At 25.6% G+C, this 22,917-nt stretch overlaps 1 protein-coding gene across 4 annotated transcripts in view; it reads right to left on the bottom strand.

Moving 5' to 3' along the window:
* LOC107165282 (prolyl endopeptidase FAP-like) overlaps positions 1 to 22,917 on the bottom strand; it is a 277,903-nt gene that overhangs the window by 51,900 nt on the left and 203,086 nt on the right. For all 4 annotated transcript variants that reach the window (XM_089219077.1, XM_089219079.1, XM_089219078.1 and 1 more), the window contains one exon: positions 15,903 to 16,116. In XM_089219077.1, the coding sequence (XP_089075203.1) occupies positions 15,903 to 16,116 (214 nt within the window). The remainder of the gene's footprint in view (positions 1 to 15,902; positions 16,117 to 22,917) is intronic.

The following is a 22,917-nucleotide window of genomic DNA, read 5'->3' as shown; positions in this document are numbered from 1 at the left end:
AAATACGTAAAAATTACGGCAATGTTCAAATTATCTTAGATAGAAATTCATAAAAGTTTTCCTTTTTAATTCTAAGATTTGAAAATTTAATACAAGGCCCCTAACATATTTTTACAATAGCAGTTGCAAAATAAAAGGAATACATAGTCACAATTTTTTTTTTAAGCATTCAAAGTTTGAATTTTGACAACATATTATGTAAAAATCACGAAAATACAGAAATTATTTTAAGCTAGAAATACATAAAAAATTTTCTTTTTATATCTAAGATTTGAAAATTTAATACAAGGCTCATAATATATTTTTACAATAAAAATTGAAAAATAAAAGAAATGCGTAGTCACAATTTTTTTTTTTACGAGCATTCAAAGTTTGAATTTTGACAACATATGTAAAAATCACGAAAATTCGCAAATTATTTCAAACTAGAAATTCATAAAGATTTTTCTTTTTAAATCTAAGATTTGAAAATTTTTAATAATCTATAATATATCCTAGACAGATAAACCGTCTTCGCTCAGAATCGTTTTTTGTATACAATGATATAATATCATTGATTCAAATTTAATTCCATCCATTACAGTAACCCACTTGTAACCTACTGTACAGCAGAGCGACATACACGACTTACCCGCTTTTTTGTGTTTATAACTAAGTATTAAAAATACAACACTAAGTTTTCCGTAAGTTTTCTTTCAAGTAGCTATAGAGAAATCTCGAAGCGTCATTATAGGAAAAATTTGAGGTGCGTTTGAATTTTAAATTTTTACGAAATAGCGTAACGATAACGATTTATCCTGAAAAGATTTTAAATATTTAATATTATTCAAAAAGTATAAGTCGTAGATAATTGAAAATTTTACCAGTTATTTAGATTGGAATTTTCTTGACATGATTTAATTTTCGAAATATTTTGACTTTTTTTTAGATATTTATAGACAACTGAAATTTTCAATTTTTCTGAAAATTTTTTTTTGAAGTGTCGATAAAATTTTTTCGGCCTTATAAAAATACTTGAAAATTTAATACGAAATTCCTTATAAGTTATTCTTATAGTGATTAAAAAATTATAAGAATACTAAGGCACAACTTTTTTTTATAAGCGTTTGAAGTTCAAATATTGACAAAAATTCGTCAAAACCATGAATATTTGCAAATTATTTTGTAGTTCAAAATTCAAAAAATTGTTTGTATTTATATCTAAGGTTAAAAAATTCAACACTAAGTTTTCCATAAGTTTTGCTTCAAATAGCTATACAGAAAATTTGAAGCGTCATTATAGGAAAAATGTTTTGAGCGTTTGAGTTTTAAATTTTTATGAAATCGCGTAACAATAACGATTTATCCTCAAATCAGGTATATGTATATTGTATATTTATCACAATATAAGGTATTATGAATTAAGATAACAACATGCAATGTTTTTGGAAAAATTGATTACCAAATTAAATTTTTATTATTTTTATTTTTTATATATTTATTATTTTTATTATTTTTATTTATTTATTATTTTTAATTAAATTTAATTTTTAATAAAATAAAAAATGTCTTATTTTAAAATGCGTCCTAATTGAAAAATGAAATATTTGTTTCAAAATAGAATAAGTATATGACAATATTTAAATATAATATATCCTACACTGACAAATCATCTCCGTTCAGATTCGCTTTTCGTATACAATGATACCTATCATTGCTTTCAAATTTAACCTACCCTAGTCAGAGGTTCATCCCACCCCCTAATGTACAGCAGAGCGACATCCACTTACCCGCTTTTTTTATTATTTGTTTCCAATCGACGACCAATGAGTTAATTGACACAAATCTACCACAAACGATAACTACAGTAATCGTCAGTGACTCAATGCATGGGCCATATTGGCAGCCAAAAACTATGATTTAAAATATAAATTCAATCAATATTACCATTTTAAACGAAATTCTAGGCGAAACGACAACATACCAGTCCATCGATATCGTAATGAATCAAGACCGTTATCATCTATAAGTATAAAAACATACTGCTACATAGGTAGCATAATCATACTAATCATAGGTAACGAATTTAACACATAGTTTGAGTAATAGGTAGGATTTTCAACGGGCTACAAAATGCATGGGTTCAGCTAGTACTTATAATATAAATACATAAGACGTATATTCTACTATGCATAATAACAAGTGTAACTATAGTTTATATTATACAATACATTTGTCAATATATTATAGGTAGGTAGGTATACTATAATATAAATGATAAGTAATAAGTTATAACTTATAACTACTGATAAATGCACAATACAAATTATTGCAAATTACAAGCACAATAATGTATAACTATTATGTCCACTTATAATATTATTGTTATTTTATTTATTATTCTAAAATAATTCCAGAAAAATCATAACAAGTAATGATTATTATTATGTTGCTATTTATATATTATACTCGTAACGTAAATAGACACGGCCCGTCACGCGTAGCAAGTTATCGAATGTGCAGTGACAAACATTGCACTCTGACACTGCTGCTCGCAGATCATACATAAAATAATTATCTAAACTATACAAATTATAAAATATATTAAATGGGATCTCGTAAAGTGCATATACTGCACTATGGACACACAGTGCAATGTTGCCGTTCTCATTAAACGTTACGGAGCTCACAACATCTACTACATGAAACGCGAACATAGACAAAATACAATTGTACATAATAAAATATACACGGGAGAACACACAACATTTATAAAAATAGGTCTTTGCGAGATCCTGTTGTTTTTCGCTGGAAATCGTTCAAGGACACATATTATACCAATATATGGTACAAACGTTGCGAGATCCACCCATTCGGATCTCACAACGAAAACGGATCTCGTAACGCTGCTCGTTTTCCATACGTCGGATCTCCTAACGTACTATAAGTACGGCCACACACACACACACACACACACACACACACACACACACACACACACACACACACACACACACACACACACACACACACACACACACACACACACACACACACACACACACACACACACCACACACACACACACAGCGTGCAGTGAACGGACAAGTCGAAGATAGTAAGTTTGTGTGTGAGAGAGCATATTATTAAATAATAACAAATTACCTATTCGAAGTGTATATAAACTTTATTCTTTGTACGTATTATAACTTGACACAGTTGTGTGTGGCGCCATATTGCAAAGCCGAAACAAAACATTTGCACACATATGCACAGACGTACATAAATCGTAATATTTCTGACCGGCTTAGTGTTTATCCCATTCCAATGCGTTCGGCAAACACTGCCATAATATCTGGCAGACCTTAGGCCGATCGATCTTAAATGCTCAACTCACTCACACACGCGCGGGAGAGCACACGTGTTTCCGACACTCTGTCGAGAGCACAACCCACAACACCGTCCTGGATCATATTGTCACATTATGCTAAGGTAATTATTTTCGACGGCACAATAAGTCGTAAAAATATCATAATAATAATATCATTGCTTTGCGCAGAGTAGATACAAGCCCCGAAATAATTAGTATTTTCTTCAGAATCTATGCCACCACTGTGTAATAAATAATAGTTATGACATGATCCTCAACTACGATACACTCACATGTCATAATATATCCTCATATCAAATCGACATTGTAAAAATATACCTCATCGAAGACACAAGTGCACTAAACTACTTTTGTTTGCTTGGCCATGGTCGTCGTTCACCATACTTAGTACTATTCTACGACCGTCGACCCTCTGCTGGTCACCACTACCGTCGTAATTCAATTCATTTTATTTAACATTAACTTTAATTTAATTATTCCATCAGTCCAGTAATTTCTATTTTTACTTCATTAAAATTTTAAACATCTCTACTCATATTTAAATCATATTAACAGTTGTTTCGAATATCAATCTACGTTTTTTCTAATACTATGTCTTGCGTACATATTATATCATCAAGCTATTACTTGTTAACGGAAGATGATTTCCTAGGAAAATAATATTGCAGTCAACACTTGATTTTTATGAAGACTCCAATAGAATACAATTTAGAATAAAACGTCAAAAAACTACTTCCAAGTGATCTTAATGGATAATTTGTAAAGTAACCCGGACTTGTTTTTAATCATAACAATAGATTTAAAAAAAAACAAATATAGTTGTTTTTGGAATGTTGTATATATATTATTGTTTTAATTATACACTCAATGCAATTAATATTCTATCAACCTTTTTTTTTTTTTTTTATTTAAACAATTATATATACAATCTGTACAATTATGCACAATTAGCATATTTGATAAGGGTTACATATAATACATGAATACAAGAGTAAGAAGCCACCCACTAATGGCACTTGACATTCTATCAACCTAAATATTTATTTAGCCATCAAATTGTGATTTATTTAATTAGCAATGGTATTATTATTTTTTATTTTACCAGGAAATATAATATGCATTCTATTAAATGTTTGTGATCAAATAGTTAATTTACTCCTTTGGCTCTGAAATTCTGGAATATCTGTAGTCAATATATTTTTTAAATTGTTATAGAATCTTTGACTAAAGATAAATTTACAATTATAATAATTCAATGAAATATATAAATCGACAAGAAAAAAAAAATAGTATTCTATAATAATAATAATAATATCGGTTTATTAAAAATTTTAAGATACTATAGGTTTATTAATTAAATAATTAGAAAAATATTTGCTATATTACTAATTTGGATTTTTTTACAATACATAATATGTTTAGAACTCCGTATGACTTTATTGTGTATATCATTCCGTCTGTTACCACTACATTATATTTTATATTTTTTTGCAACTATAATTTATTTACTTATATTTAAAAAAGTTTAGAAATGATGATTTTAGTACGTTTGAAAATTGAGTTTTTACTTGTAATTATTTTTTATATCATAAAATTATGCGTATAATATATTCATATATTATATTAGATTATTTGCAATATTTTTTTCTATTTGATAAATTAAATAAGGGTCGACGAATTTCTGGGTTGGGAAAATATTTTAAAATGTATTTAATTAATTTTCACCAATAACTAATGCAGATAAAATTTTTAAAATAAAACTATACACAAATATAAACACAAAGTGTTTTAATTAAATTTTAGATACTGAATTTAAAAAAAACCATATTATGAATAGTATTCAAACAAATAGAAGGTAACTTTGGTATTTAACTGTTTTTCGATCATATGATTTGGACATTATTTTTATTTTTAATATAAATGTTAGCATTACGTGACTTCTATACATGAATCTATCTAATATTATTTAGTATAGAATTAATCATATTTTTAATTCCTAATCAATAAATGTACGATACAATTATGTTTTTTTTATTAATTTTTTAATTAAAATTAAAACTTGGAATGATAATTATAATAATATGTGTTATAATTTTAATTTAATTACATGCATACTTACAGATGTATTTAAGTTAATTATATTTTCTGTAGTAATGATTATATTTGAATTAGGTAGAATATTTTGTGAACATATTAACTGGATGTATATCCTCAGTATAAAAAATAAACATTATGGCAGAATAACATATTACTATTATTTTACTTACCTCCAAAATTGTTTAGTTGGCTTAACACATGAATCATATTAAACGTAAATTATTTTATAACCCATGTTTTTATAAACATATGTAGATACACATATTGAATTGAAAATTCATACAAATAACATACATTTTAATAACAATTGTATTTTTTAACTCTTAAAATATTAAGTATTAAAAACGTGTTATTTTAATTGTGAATAATATTGTGCAAAAGTATTTTGTAGTAAAATAAAAATTAATTATCTATCAAATTAAATTAAAATACTTGAAAACAATACCTGTATATTTAGATTATTAATTTGTTCTTTTTATTTATTGCAAAAAGTGGTAATATATTTTATAGGTTAAACGGCAAAGTACTTTTGAATGATCGTTTTTTAATTTCTTGTACATGAAGATTTTTAAAAAGGACAAAAGGTCGAGTCAAAGGTTGATTGCTTTTGAGTTATTACCTTCAATTTATTTTTTCACTATTTTCTCTTAGAAATTTTATTCAAGAGCATATTGCAATCAAACGCTATATTTTATTATTATTTATTATTAAGTACACTGACGAAAAATATTTAAGATAAACAGACGATTTAACCAATTCTTCAATTCATCTTGAACTGCAAATATGATATAATATGTATATAATTTAATATTCTAATATTGTATTTTACGTACCTACAATATTATCATACATCAATAATTTACGCGTGATACTAAAATATAAAATTATACATTTATCATAAGCTAATCTATTATAATATTTGTTGAACGTATTACATTATATAATAATAAAATAAGGTATAATTTATACATTTTTGTAATGACTTATCTATTTTCAATTAGTAGTATCATTCAATTAATATTAAGATCTTAAGGTGATAGAGCCTAATGAAAATCAATTATTGTTACTTTTTATTAGCTTTTCCAAAAGTTATAAGTTATTTTATTCTTCAAAACTTAATCATTATTTTCTTTTAAAATGTTTCCTCTTAAGTCAATAGTTTTTAAACCTAAATAACAATCAAGAGATCTTGCAAAACAAATCTAAAGAATCAACAATAATGTCTTATTTATAGTAATTTATCAATCTAAGTTTTCATCTCAAGTCTGAAGTTCGACTTATATTACCTTCGTCACATACTATTTTAAAGTTAAATTTAGCTAAATTTAGCTAAGTAATGTATAAATGCATTTTCAACTATTTATAATCATCATTATGCGTATTAAGTATAAAAAAAAAATTTACCAACTATATTATAACTACATTTTATAAATGTTTGTTTCTATTTTATTTCAATGGACTTACTATATTAATAATAGTCATATCATATTTATAAATCTATATACACATGTTATGATGCAATGATTATTATAAAATATACAAGATACCTATCTGGTATATTTCATACCTATGGACATTATTTAAATATATTACATAAATCAATTTACAAATAAAATATATTTCTTCCATAGAGTACAGAACTATCAAAATTATTAAAACAAATTATTTTTATTATTGAACATTATATATCATATGTGTCACGTCCATTATTATAATATTAACCTGTACTTTTTTATTTTGATTAAAAAAAATGACATGAAATATTTTCTTTTGTTACTGTAATTAAGTTTTTGTGGTAACTGGTATTTTTTTTTTTTTCAGAAAACATTAGCTGATGATATTATGATACATAGATAATGTCAAGAATATTTTTCAAAGATAATAATTAATGCTTCATTTCACGTTATTTTTTTAAAAGAAAAAAATGAAAAAGATATTGTTTTAATAGTAAGTTTACTTTTGCATGGTTATTGAACGCATTTGGCACATTGTTGGGAGTGCCCAGAAGCGTTGTCAGTAATTTATTAGTAATATTATATTACATGGTAACATTCGTTAATCCTAAGTTAATTTAAGGCTTTCAAGACATAAATACGTGAGAATAAAAAAAAAAAACTGTTTATAATTTATTACACGATTTTTAATTTATGGAAAATATCTATTTTTTTACCAGTATAATATTTCTAGAACAATGTATCAATAATCATTTTTAAATATATATAAAAATAAACTATGCATATTTCATTATTTAGTGATCAATTATAATTTTATAGATTTAACCAGTTAACAATCAATATTAATTTTTGTTGTAAAAAGTAGAGTGGCTATAAAAAAATATGTCCCAATACTTAACTCTATAATAAATTGAAATAGATTTAATAAACTTCAATCTATATATTAAAGTACATCATAATAGAACATTTTAATCCAAAATAGATATAAAATAGATACAAAAGTATATAAAGAAAAAAATTAAGTTTGTCTATATGCTTGAGTGTAATTATTACACAATTCATCTAATCAAAACTGTTGTTGGCTGAAATGTTAAGTGCCCGTTAATTATACAATTATTTCGTTTAAAAATAATATATAATATATTATTTTATTAGCTAAAATGTTTTCTACAGATTGAAGCTCAACTATAATTTTTTATCGTATACGAAAATTAACTGTTTTTATCATTTCAACCAATTGTATTTAAATTTTGAATACTTAATTAACGAATTATATTTTCCAAGGGTAGCTGGAGAAAAGTGTTAAATTATAAAAAGTATACTTGTACGGGTTTAAATTTCATTCAACGCTGTCTAAACTGACTGTGCGTAAACCAATTAATGAAACCAAAAAATATCATCATTTCGTATGAAATTATACTGAAATGTTAAGTAGTTTATGGATGTGAAATTTTTAGGGAAAACATTTCGTAATAACAATTTTGTAAAAACAATCTATTTTTATGAAATAACCTTGATATTTTTCCCCATTTGACCTAAAACAATCTACATTTGTTATTTAAAAATAAATAATAACATTGATTAAAAATAGTATTTATAATTAATGATAATAATAACACAACACAAACAAAAATCTAACATTGTATTAATTTTATATTATTATTATTATTATTATTATTATTAGTAGTAGTAGTAGTAGTAGTAGTAGTAGTAGTAGTATTATCCGAGCATGGTTAAGACAGTGCCATGTTGTAATATTTGTATAAAACCACAGAGCTCTATCAACTATTATGAATTATGTACATGTTATTCAGAGGTCATTACAGGTCCTTAAAATAATTTTTCGTGAAATGGATATCATTCTCGACGTGTGGATAAACGGCTAACGATATATTATTATCACGAGATCATCTATAAAATGAAAACTACAATATAATTACCCCGAGCCCGCTTCGACGGGTGTGTTGGTGTATATATTGCTATGGAACGTCACCTGTCTCGCCGTTTTTGTTTCTGAAACTCGTAATTAATAATAAGGGAAAGTTGCGCCCCAACGCTTTAAACTGCTGATGAATGGATATATTTTTTGATAACGGCTGTATTTAACTGACCTATTCGACGTATTTATTTCAAAATGGACCAAATGGAAATTCCAATTGTTTTCAGCCTATTACACGTTTAGCCTTTAGCGATAATAATTAAATTCCAATGAGTTATAATATGAAAACGGACAAGTATAAAACGATTTCCAGAGATTTTTTATTCAATTTAAATACGTATCGTACGTATTATAATATAATAATACAATTATTTCATTATGTCATTTACATGCATAGTGTTATTATGCATAAATCATCATTAATTATTTCCTGGTTGGCAAAATCATAAACTACTATAAAACAAAGGAAATGCATCTTACAGTATAAATTTAACACACTTAGCGATATTAGTTTATGTAAAAGCAGTGTTAAGTTCTACAAAATCAACTAAAGAATATGCTATTTTTAATTAACTGATTATTGATATATACATAATAAAATAATATCAATCTAACATATTATATAAATTAACAAATATGAATAGTAATATTATATAACATTATTAAGGCTTTGTGAATATTGAACGTTGTCACTATGATTCATTTTTCACTGAAAAAATATTTTCATAAATTCAGCGTTACGTCAAATGAGCAGAATTGTATTTTTTTACGTTATTTGGAACTTAAAATACAATAAGTTAAGTAACAAAAATATAATGTTTATTTATTTCAAAAAATATATTTATATATTTTTACTAAATTTAGTTCATTTTTAAAAGCAAACTGATATTCTAGTTATTAAAAATGAAACATCAGCAATAATTTTTTCATCATAGAATTTTAAAAAATAGTTAAATAAATGTAATATATTATGATATGATTATATATTATATATTAATAAAATTCATTTTACAGATATATAACCAATAATATACAGAATTTGAAGGATTTTTTTTGAATTAATAGTGTAATTCATCAAAAGAGCTTTATATTTCATTTAAAATATATTGTGCAATTTTTAAAAATCTATCGTCAGAAAATACTAAGTTTTGCATCAATAACATTAATTATTATAATATTATCAAAAATGCTTTAAGGGGGTCGCAGCAGACGAATTTTTCAAGCGTTTTAGACCAATAAGCGGTAGTAAATTACACATACTTTGGAATGTCCGATTTTAATTTTTTATACATGTATGAACTCTTTGACAAAATATCTAGGTTATTTAGGAAGTCGATTTTCAATTTTCAATTTTAAAAGACCTTAAAATAACGATTTTTTTTTTCAAAAATTCCATGAAATAATTACGTTACATTTGTATTTATTTTTGGCACATCTAATTTTAAATCGAAAAAGTGATTCCTAAAGAGCATAGTCTAGAAGTTTATAAATTCAACCATTTTTTCAAAATTACAATCGGCCTTCAGGAAGTATGTTTAATTTACTACCGCTTTTAGTAGTTTTTATAGCATTGCAAACATGAATATTATATTTCACTTTTCGTAAAGCATTGACATGTTCCTGCGCGTGCGAGAGTTTATTTCTGCGGCGGCTCGCGGCTGCCGACCGGCCGTCATAGATTCTCGGAAGTCGGAAACAATTAGCCGATAAAGATTATTGGATAGGTATAGAACATTACTAATGGGCGACAATAATAATTATATTTTTCCAAATTTAATACAACCCACATATATTTAAATTTCAAGGAAATACAAAGTATAATAACACTATCAATATTTTCGTTATGTAAATTACGATCTAGATTATGTTAGAAACCTTGTAATTTCAAATAATAATAAAGTTTTTAAAAAATATTTTATAAGAACATTTTTAAATAAGTGCATGTTAAATTTTATTAATTTTTTATTGTATTTATTTTAATAATTTGTGATGTATAAACTATAAATTATATTATAATTTACCTAACGAAAATATTTATATTTAAAAATTTTTTAAAAAATCAGCCTTTTGACTTAAATAAGTGTTTTAACCATATAAATTTTTCTGAAAATCAAATTTACATATTGGCTATATTGAATATTTCGAGAAAAAAAATGTATCAATTTTTAAGTTTTTTATTTTTTTATATGGTTTTAGAATTAATTGATTTAGTAAATGAACGTGAGTTTCCTTTTCCTATCGGGGATGGTTTTTAACACTACTTTTTTAAATAATTGTATTTGTATAAAAATGTTAAGCAATGTAATAGTTAATAACTATGAAATAACAAAGTGATTCTCTTGTGTAGTATAATGTAATTGTACATTTTTGCGAATTGCAGCGAAAGCCGAGTAGTTAGTAGGTAATATAATAGTAAAAGACACGGTTTAAGATATACTATATATATAATATATACTAATATATAATAATAATAATATAATACTAATATATATAATACTAATATATAATATAAACGATATATCTTAAACCGTGGTAAAAGATAACGCGCGCAATTGAACATGATATATTGCCATTTTAATTAGGTATACGTAGTTCTGGGAATTCGTAATACTGTCGACGACCGAATGTCCGTGGCACGCGATAATGGATTACACACACTAATGTTCATTTACTACTCACACATAGACATAGCCCAAATGTTCATGTTATGTGAATTGCCTAAATATTACTCCTTAAAACATGATACGCTGGAGCCCCCTTAATATAATTATGGACACCTTTTATCTAGAAAATGTATTAATTCGATGGCTTGAGTTAATAATATATAACATAGGTATATTACAGATATCGTCTCAAATGTTGAATATGAATAATTATTATGTGATTCACATCATTTAAAAATATAGTTTTAGCATTATTGTCTTGAAACTCGATATTACTGATAAATTAGTGTAGTTTTTAATCAAAAAATCGAATTAAATTATCAAACCTTTATGTTTTGTAATCATTATGATAATCCACTTAATTCATGCTGTAAAGTTCTACCATCCATCCAATGTCTGTTTGTCGGGGTTAGCTAACTAAAAATCTTGCTTAAAAAGATAATTATCTTGACAGTATCGGAGATAGAATTGTATAACGCATCGTTAAAATTGTAAGTATTAGAAACCGTAAATACATTGAATTTCATGATGGCGTTGTACACAAAATCCTATCATTTTTTACAGACTATATTTTTTTTGGAATCGTAAATATTGATGAAAATCATTCTCCCGTTTTTCAGTGAAAACATTAAACACAATATAATCATTTCTGAGATTACCATTATACCAAAGAATAAATGTGAAGTCCAATTAAACAAAATAATATATTATCTTGCAGACAATAGCATACATTGAATTAATATCACCATTATAATGTCTGTACCCTTAATTGATTATAAAATATACTATATTGGATATATTAAGATTTAGATGACTAAATTAATAGTGTTTTAGAAATGATAATATATTACCTGTACCTACTTAATATACTATGACATTCTGGTAGAATAGATAGAGTAAGTAGTTATATGATGTATAATATATATATATATATATATATATATATATATATATATATTAAATAATAAATATTATAACTTAGAATTCACAGCATATTATTAATTTAATATGATATATTCATATAGGTTTATGATATAATTTTATTGGTGGTATTTATACATAGTTGATTGCAATAATATCAAAGTTCATCAATCATCAATAAAATAATTATAAACATTAATCAATAAAATCAGTAGAATAAATTATAGATCAAATACTTTACTTGAATTCTCAAATAATCGAATAGTTATCAAATTAAAATCGAAACTATACCTTGTAAAAATACATTTCTAGTAATAGTAAAAATGTTGTTAAAAAACTTATAGTACAATAATTTTTTTCATTACTGTTTTCGGGCTAGTAAAAGAACAAAAAAAAAACGATTGAATTAATAATACTTATGTGGTGGAGGGGGGTAGTAGCCGGGTGGATTAAGGCGTCGGTATCGAATCCCGGTCATAGGTCGTATCTTTTTCCGAGCAGTTCATGCTGTATGGAAAGAGAGGCTGCCGTTCCCCACCTGTGCATGGCAGTAACCTAAGGGTTCCCATTCGAAATACTGCCAAAACATCCACGAGTACCAAAACCAACAGTTCCCTTCCCCACGGTTCCACAAGATAATAGCCTTTATTGTCGAAACCTCAACCTCCAATAAAAAAATAATAATAATAATACTTATGCATACATTTTTCAGCATTTTTCAATAAATTGACGGATGATTAAAAAAAAAAAAAATATGTTTATAATATGAAAAAATATAATCTAAAATTGCAGAATAACATTCAACTTGACATACTGACTATATTAGGTATTAATATATGGAAAAAAAATATATAATATTATATGAGTGTTATTTTTATATGTATAAAAAACTTATAGGTACAAGAATAAAAAAATAAAAAAAAGTTAATATAATTTTATATGATATAAGTTTTGAGTTAGAACTTAATTTTATTGTTTTAGTCATCAACTGTGTATTTGCTAACTTCACAAAAACAATTTTTACTTATTTTAGATTCTGAGGAGAGCGAGGAATGTATTGATTTTACAATGATTTGTTTTTTTTTTGTATTTTTTTTTTTTTGTGTGTCTGTCATCACGTTTTGGGGCAATAAAAATGCTTCGATTTTCGACTTCAGTACGTCGTTCGATCAGAAAGTGATTCTAATTGGTACTTTGGAGAGAAAGTAAAATTACTCAATATTCAACTAAATAATCGGGAAAACAAACTAAATATTAAGGGAAAACGGGGAATGTTTCATACAATCAGTTTTCGGGAAAATCGATTTTGGTTTAACTTTAAACAAATGACCAATGACCATAGAATACATACAATTTTCACTGAATGTTTATAAAGGCATTTTTTATTTTATAAAGTTTTCAAAATATTTTGATTTGCTTTGAGATGTTAACTGTAATTTTTATTTTTCAACTTTTTAAGTTTACTTTTTTCTATAGATAACGATAAAAATTTATTTGTTGGGTAGAAAAGCTTGAAAATTTAATTCAAAACACCTAACACATTTTTAAATAGTTGAAAAATATTAAAAATACATAGGCACGATTTTGTTTCATATGCATTTAAGGTTTAAATTCTGACTAAATACGTAAAAATTACGGCAATGTTAAAATTATCTTAGATAGAAATACATAAAAGTTTTTCTTTTTAAATCTTAGATATGAAAATTTTTAACAATCTATAATATATCCTAGACAGATAAACCGATACCACTCAGAATCGTTTTTCGTATACAATGATATAATATCATTGGATTCAAATTTAATTTCATCCATTACAGTAAACCATTTGTAACCTACTGTAGTACAGCAGAGCGACATCCACGACATACCCGCTTTTTTAAAATTTATTTGTATTGTAATTATTTTTAAGAACAACCTGTTTGAGTCTGTTTTATGAATATTTTAATTTCTGGTCAATTATTATAATATAATGTATTTTAAATTTTTAAGGCTAGCTTATATAATATAATTTTTTTATGTCAGTAACAGAATTGTTAATTTTTTTGTTAATAATCTTCATGATATAACAATAACATTGGTTTTTTCTGTTAAATGACATGTTTTTTTTTTTAATATTATATATTTTGAGTAAATATATGTACTTGAGTGATTTAAGTATACAAGCAAATATATGTAGGTATGTGAAAACATAAAAAAAAAATAAGAGCTTTACTTATCGTGAGGTATTAGTGAGGTTTTTTATTAGTTGTTGTATGATCGTGTTCTATTTTTAATTTAATTTTAACATTAAACTATTATTATGTTTCCCTTATCGAAGACGATTTATTTTTGAAGTACTAGGCATGGAAGAACCATTAGAGAATAAATTAGTATATATTATATGCCTTAGGAATGTCAAATTACGATTTATGCAGTTTTTCATATTATACAACTTTTAAATTATTACATGGAATTAAATCAATCTTTTTAATAGCTTAACATAGAACGAGCACTATTTTAACTATAATCTATTGACATAATATAATTATTATTATATATAGTAATTATATATGCTAAAAATAGGTATATAAAAAGATCACAATTCAACAGAGTTGGTTAAAAACGTATGCAATGAAAGATCACGTAGTTACGTAGAATTGTTTCCACGTGACGGAAATTAAATGGAAATTACTTTTGATGATTAGTTCCTATATATAATATAAGTATATTGAGGTGCACTTAACTGATTTTGAGTATTGAAAATTAAAAAAAAATGCCTTAATTTTTTTTATGGAATTGACAATCTTATACTTTATGGCACAATAAGTACATGTGATACAGTATAGGGCGTACATATAAGGCGTTAAACAAAATAAAAAATAAAATATATAATAATAATATTATAGATGTTTATACCACGGCTATTGAGTAGATATACAAATAAAATAAATATTATTATGTTTATAATATATTACACTTTAACTCGTCGTATATAATTTTTTAATGGTTTGAACCAATTGTCTCCTCGCACCTCTCTAAGAACACAGAATGTTTCCTACGAATAGATCGCGTGGACCGGTGTTAGTTTTGTTTTTTATGTATTAACCTAAATATACTTTAAATGTTAAAATTAATTTATAATTGTTGTATGTCATATTATTTTTATGATATCATTAAGTAACTAATCAATGTATTTTAAAAATGCTATTGACGTATTTTTAAAATTATACCTAAATATACCAAGCATTTATCCTTGAATTGCTTATCGAAAAAAATCTTTAATAATTAATTAGACAAATACATATAGACTGATTTTGTTTTCTCGTAATATGAATGTAATAAAAAGTTTTTTTTTTGATTACAAATTGAATTAATTTGGGTAACGAGTAAAACAACTTCATTACTCTTTAAATTGAACGTAACAATCACAGCAAATTTATCAAATAAATAACGATAAATAACTAGGTTAAATAACTCACTTGATATCCATGAGCCATTAAATGAAGGCGCTTTGAATGTATCCCCAGCAATTTGATCAACCGTAAATTTACTTCCAAGATTTCTAGGACCTTTGTATGGTGGGGACAGCAGGACGATAAAGAATACTATCAAGCCCAAAACGGCTACAATGACCAGAAGCGCGATAAGAATACCGCGCCAGTTTCTCTCATTTGGCGTGATTACGACCAATTCCTGAAAATAAAACGTAAAATAAAAACGTGTTATTCCTGTCGAAATTCCGTTCAATCATAAATCATTTAAATATATAGTCAATTCAGTAATTTTTAATGTTTCTTAGCATATTATTAGCATAATATACTGTTAAACTTTTTACATACTATTATTAACAACTCAAATTTTGTTGTATAAATAATTAGAACTTTTAATATATTAAACAAATAATTAAGACACTTGAACACAATTATTAATTTTTACTTGAAATGCTGATGGACCAACCCTTAGACTTCAGTGACTATTACTGCTTAATACTAGTTGTGCCATGATCTGGTGACAAAAAGGTCTGACTTGGCCAATATTATCAACGATACGTTTTAATATAAAATAATAAGATAACAGTACCTAGTACCTACTCCTATTATAAATATATGCACTTGATATCCTTTATGTATTTACATGAAAAACTAAAAACATAATGCTAACCCAAAACGTACTGTTATCAAAACAAAATATGTTAATCAACTAAGTACAGTAGAGTAGTCTATGAAACATCATAAATATATAATTTGATATAAATTAAATTAAAATAAGCTTTAATAGAAATTAAAAATATTTTTTTTTTGGTACAAGTACTACAAATATATTTACTTATGCATATATTATACATTGTATAAAAAGGTCAAATACCAATGTTGAAAAGAAGGTTATATTTTAATATTGGTTTCGGATATGCATTGTTAATAATAATAATAATAAAAATTAAACACAAATCGTTTTTGACATGGTGTACGTATTCATTATAAAACATTGTTCTACTATTACAGTACTATATTTTATTAACACATTTCTTATGAAGAATGTAAATAAATAAATGTTAGTATAATGCAATTTATTATTATGTTTAAACAAATATTCTGTTTTTCTTATTACATAATAAATGTCAACAGTAACAAATTAATCAAATTTATGTTGAACTTAAGAAAAATTGTGTACCGTTATAGTGTATAATTTGTGGTTTTAAAAATTTAAAATATTGTTCACAAAGCTTTTATCAACCATGTCAAGTATAATAATTATAGAAAAAAAAAAAGGAAAGTAAAATAATATTTAGTACCAGTTTTTAAATAAGTGTACCTACAGTCTGTATCAGTTTCTATAAGATTTCTTTATAGTTCAACGTTTACAAAACACACTGTGATAAATTTGTTGATAATTTAAATTAAGAACATACTCGTACACATATATATTTGTTTTTTATTTAGATAAACCACAACAACATAGATTATTTCCTTAAAAGGGTTATCATGTTTTAAATTAGTATAGTATCATGTATGATTATATAAATTGGCAGATTTAAAATATTTTAATATTTTTTCAATATTGGCTAGATCAGGACCAAGTGTTTCATGGAAGTTGTCAGCTAATTGGAGATTGGATTGGATGTCCGTGTAGTAAATATATTATATTGTATTTAAATGATACTCAATACATTGCAAATTAAATCATTTTTCACAGCATAAGCGTAAATAGGCAAGACATTTTTACTAAATTTTAAGCAATCAGATTCACATAATATATTAATAATTTGTTTAAAAATTTGAAGAGATAACTAACTGATAACTGGAAAATTGGGTATCTCAACACTCCCAACTACCAATGTACTTAAGCACTTCCACTCTCATCAAAAGTCTATTATTATAAATATACATTTCTCTGGTATCGATAAACATAAATAATTCATTATATTAATATGATGGTTATTACATTTTTAATTAATTAAAAAAAAATTTGGTTTTATTTTTATTACCTACTCATATTTTGGGATTTGGCAATATTTTAATTTTTTTTTTCTAGATGAGTACGTTCACATGGTTCATTTTGTTTATAAACTTCTTAATTATTAAGATTCGTTTTCATATTTTTTTACAAAAGCACTAAAAATTAAAACTTTCTAATAGAAGGGAAGAGTAAACGATGATTTACACAACTGCAAAGTGCAGTAAACAATATTATTTCTTAAGTATGTCCAAAAAAGTAAATAATATTTGTTTTGCGAATAACAATAAATATGCAATTATGTTATAAGAAATATTCTTTAAAACGAATTAAATATAAATTCAAATACGCTTGTCTATTGTATTGAACAACCTATATAATATTCAAAATTTTAAAATGAACACATATTATATATTATTATAACCATAAATATAAAATATATAAAATACAAACAAATAGATAAAAATAAATGGGCTATTCTAATTGATTACCTCTATTAACCTGATGGTAACGCTTCGCTGAGGACCCATCTTTTATCTCTAATTTGGCTTGTCTATTGCATAACTCTTTCCTGTTCCTTAGTTGTTGTTAAGCATTTCGTTTTTTTTAGGAAACTGTTTCTTGATTTTATCCGGAAATTGTTTACTTCAATTCCATGCATTGAATGCCTATCATCTTTCGTCATTTTTCTCCTCTCCCAATCTGCTTGAACTGCCCTCCTGATTGCTGGTGGTGCAATTCCATCAAGTACATACATTTCTTCAACTTTGGAATTACTTAGACAACCTGTCACCAGTCAGCACGTTTCATTCAGTGTGACATCGATTTGGTTTGAGTGGGCATATGTTGATAGGCATACTTATAGCCATCGCAGTAGTTCTTAATGTATATGGCAGCTCCCCGTTAGTTTTCATAACAGTCCGTTTCGTGGCGATATATTTTTCTTTAGCTCAAAGCACACAATGAGCTTGGTATGTTAAGGACCTATCCAGGGTTATTCCTAAATATTTGGGATGTTGGATATTCTCGAGTTCTATATCGTCCCAAATTGCATTTAATTGGCGGTTTGCTTCCCTATTCCTCAGATGGAAGAAGCATATTTGGGTTTTCGCTGGGTTTGGTCGTAAGTGATTTCTTTGGTAATAAGTACCGACTTCTTAAGTGTCATAGTTATCTTTTTTTCCACTGTTTCAAAACTCGTGTCTAGTACTGCAACAGCGGTATCGTCAACATATATATTTAATAGTTTATTGATTGGTGTATATATTGAACATTGTTGGTGCTAGTATACTGCCCTGCGGTAGATATCATTTTTAGACTTTCTCCGTCTGCTGTTTTTTTTTTCGTTATGACTTACAAAAAACCTCCTATTACTTAGTAAAGTTTCTACTAGTTTAACGAAACAGAAATCAAGTGTAATTTTATACAACTTGTATGTCATTATTCTATGATTTATCGAGTCATGGGCAGCTGTTAGATCTATGAAAACTACACATGTGATTTTCTTTGCTTCGTAACCGCTTTCTATTGTCTGGGTTAGGTTGAACATCTGTCCTATGCATGATTTGCCAGGTCGAAATCCTACCTGTTGTGGTATTAAATTTTCATCCACAAATGTGATTAGTCTATTGAGTATAACTCTTTCGAAAATTTTCTACATATAACACAATAATGAAATAAGTCTAAAATGTTTTGGTTCTCTAAGGGTTTCTCCAGGTTTTGGAAGTGTGATTATTTTGGTTTTCCTCCAAATCTTAAGTATTTTTTATGTTATTCGAATGTTATTGAAAAGGTTAAGTATCCATGTTTTTTTTGTTTGTCCAAAATAGCGAATTTCTTTTGCGAATATATCATACAGATCTACTGCTTTATGATCTTTCATATTTCCTATAGCGTTTTCCAGTTCTTCGCTGGTAATTGAAATGTCAAGATCTTCTCTTTCATTTATCATCGTATACAATGGTATAATATCATTGAATTCAAATTTAATTCCATCCATCAAAGTAACCTATTTGTAACCTACTGTAAAGCAGAGCGACATCTACGACTTTCCCGCTTTTTAGATTCTGAACGAAGTGATGAATGTATTGATTTTACAATGATGTGTGTTTTTTTTTTTTTTTTTTTTTTTGTGTCTGTGTACAGCATAACTAGTCAAAATAATACTTCGATTTCAAACTTTGGGGGTGGTTTCCGATGTAAAATTGAAGATCCTTGGTGCATTATAAAGGTCAAAAGTAAACATTTTCCAACAGTTTTCAAAAAAATCGAGAAAAACAAAACAAAAAATGACAGAAAAACGGGAATTTTTACGCAAAATCAGTTTTTGACCAAATCGATTTTTTTATATGATTGTAATTCAAAAAATAATCACTTTAAATACTTGAAATTTTCACCAAATGTTTATGTTAGTGTTCTCTATATACAGTTTAATTTTCAAAAATTTTTGACTTTTTTTGAGTTATTTATAGACCACTGAAATTTACACTTTTTTTGAGAATTTTTTTGGAAGGGTCGATAAATTTTTTTTGGCCCTATCAAAATACTTGAAAATTGAATACAAAGTTCCTCATAAGTTATTCTTATAGTAATCAAAAAATTATTAAAATACATAGGCACAATTTTTTTTATTAGCATTTGAAGTTCAAATATTGACTTAATACGTAAAAATTACGGCAATGTTCAAATTATCTTAGATAGAAATTCATAAAAATTTTTCTTTTTTGATCTAAGATTTGAAAATTTAATACAAGGCTCCTATCATATTTTTACAATAGCAGTTGAATAATAAAAGAAATGCGTAGTCACAAATTTTTTTTATAAGCATTTAAAATTCAAATTTTGACTAAATACGTAAAAATTACGGCAATGTTCAAATTATCTTAGATAGAAATTCATAAAAGTTTTTCTTTTTAAATCTAAGATTTGAAAATTTAATACAAGGCTCCTATCATATTTTTACAATAGCAGTTGAAAAATAAAATAAATATAAATGAATAATATTTTTTAAATGCATTCGAAGTTTGAATTTTGACAAAATACATAAAAATCACGAAAATTCTCAAATTATTTTAAATTAGAAATTCAAAAAGTATTTTTCTTTTATATCTAAGATTTGAAAATTTTATACAAGGCTCCTAATATATTTTTACAATAGCAGTTGAAAAATAAAAGAAATGAATATTCACATTTTTTTTTTACAAGCATTTTTTTTTTTTTTTTTTTTTTAAAAGAAATTTACAATCTATACCTTAGGCACAATGAGTAAATGTGAAACAGAATATATATAAAGTATCAAAACAATTAATATTAATAATAAAAAGAGTTTACAATAAATTAAATTTTACAAGCATTTAAATTTTAATTTTGACAACATACGTAAAAATCACGAAAATTCGCAAATTATTTTAAGCAAGAAATTCATAAAATATTTTCTTTTTAAATCTAAGATTTGAAAATTTTTAGTAATCTATAATATATTCTAGACAGATAAACCGTCTCCGTTCAGAATCGTTTTTCGTATACAATGATATACCTATCATTGCATTCAAATTTAATCCCATCCATTACAGTAACCTACTGTACAGCAGAGCGACATCCACGACTTACCCGCTTTTTTTTTTAATATTTAATATTATAAGTTTATGTCAAAATAGGTGCGTGAACCTCATATTGTAGGTTAATACTATATATTTTACAAATTTAATTACGTATTTATGTATTTTGAAATTTGAAATTCCATGTTTTTATTAGTTTTGTTTTAAACATCAAATTTTAATAAATTATCAAAAATTGAACATCAATCTAAATAATAACATACCAGTGAATCGATAGTAACAAAATTAAATTTTACACTAACTTCAAATATTCATATGAATTTATAAACATTATACAATATGTTATACAAAAATGTACTTGAAACAATAGACATATCATAGATGGACAGCGCGTTACCACCAATAAGACTAGCCATAACAACAAAACAGGAAAAGATAAAATAAAACGGAAAAAAAAATTTTTAAAATACAATTGTGTTATATTATCAATGTAGAATGATTTAAAGATACACATTTTTTTTTTTAATATTCATATTTGACATCAGCAACAAAGGCCATTAGTCACAATTAGTATTATAGGTTTACCTTTTTTTCTTTTTAGATTTTATTATTGAGATAAGCATTTGTCCATTATTATTTATCATTTACATGAGATTATGATCGTTAACATGATAAAGGCTAAACACGCATTTCATCTATGCTCGGCGCCATAGTATCTACAAAGTAGGTATACAAATTACCACTCAATATTCAGCCATTTTCAATATAACTTTTAATTAATCATTAAAAAAGACTGGCAAAGAAATCTTTGTTTTTCTAACACTGATTAATGGACATTAATATTTCAAGTTTCCAATCATAAATTCATGAATTAATATAAATTATATTCTTTCACATATTATTGTAAATCGTCAAGACGTGTTAATATTTTTTTAATGGTTTTTTCTTTTCATGATAATCTATTCATTGTACCTACTTCATTTATATATAATAAACGAGTCATTTTAATAAGTGTTTTATTTTTATTTTTATTAATAACATATAATATTACTGTTAAACGAATCTCTATTGTTCAGCATTTTGTTAAAGTACTAACGCGTTGTATATGTTCATCGCAAACTCCATACTTACCATTACAGATAATGATAGTTGAATGTCGACGGCAAATACATTGTACTTTATTATATAGTTGTATTCGATGGTATAACATTACAATAAAATAGTATCTATGGCTCAAGACCATGCTCCTAAGATAAAATTTTGGCCGTAATATCTTACTATAGGTACACTAAAATATTATATATTATCCAATAAATTATCAAAATACTGATAAAAAAATTATATAAATGTTTCCTGAAAACGATAAAAAAATACACTTAATAATTTGGATAGGGACATTAACTGACGTTTCGTCGATAGATGCGCTCTCAATGCGCATTACTTAGTGTGTGTGTGTACGTGGGTTGGCAAGCTCCCGCGTGCG

The sequence above is a fragment of the Diuraphis noxia genome, unplaced genomic scaffold, assembly GCF_037042655.1.
Source record: "Diuraphis noxia isolate RWA-SAM2 unplaced genomic scaffold, SU_Dnox_SAM2 contig0002, whole genome shotgun sequence".
NCBI lineage: Eukaryota > Metazoa > Arthropoda > Insecta > Hemiptera > Aphididae > Diuraphis > Diuraphis noxia.
The sequence above is the reverse complement of the archived record's forward strand: the minus strand, read 5'-3'. Positions and strand labels throughout refer to the sequence as shown.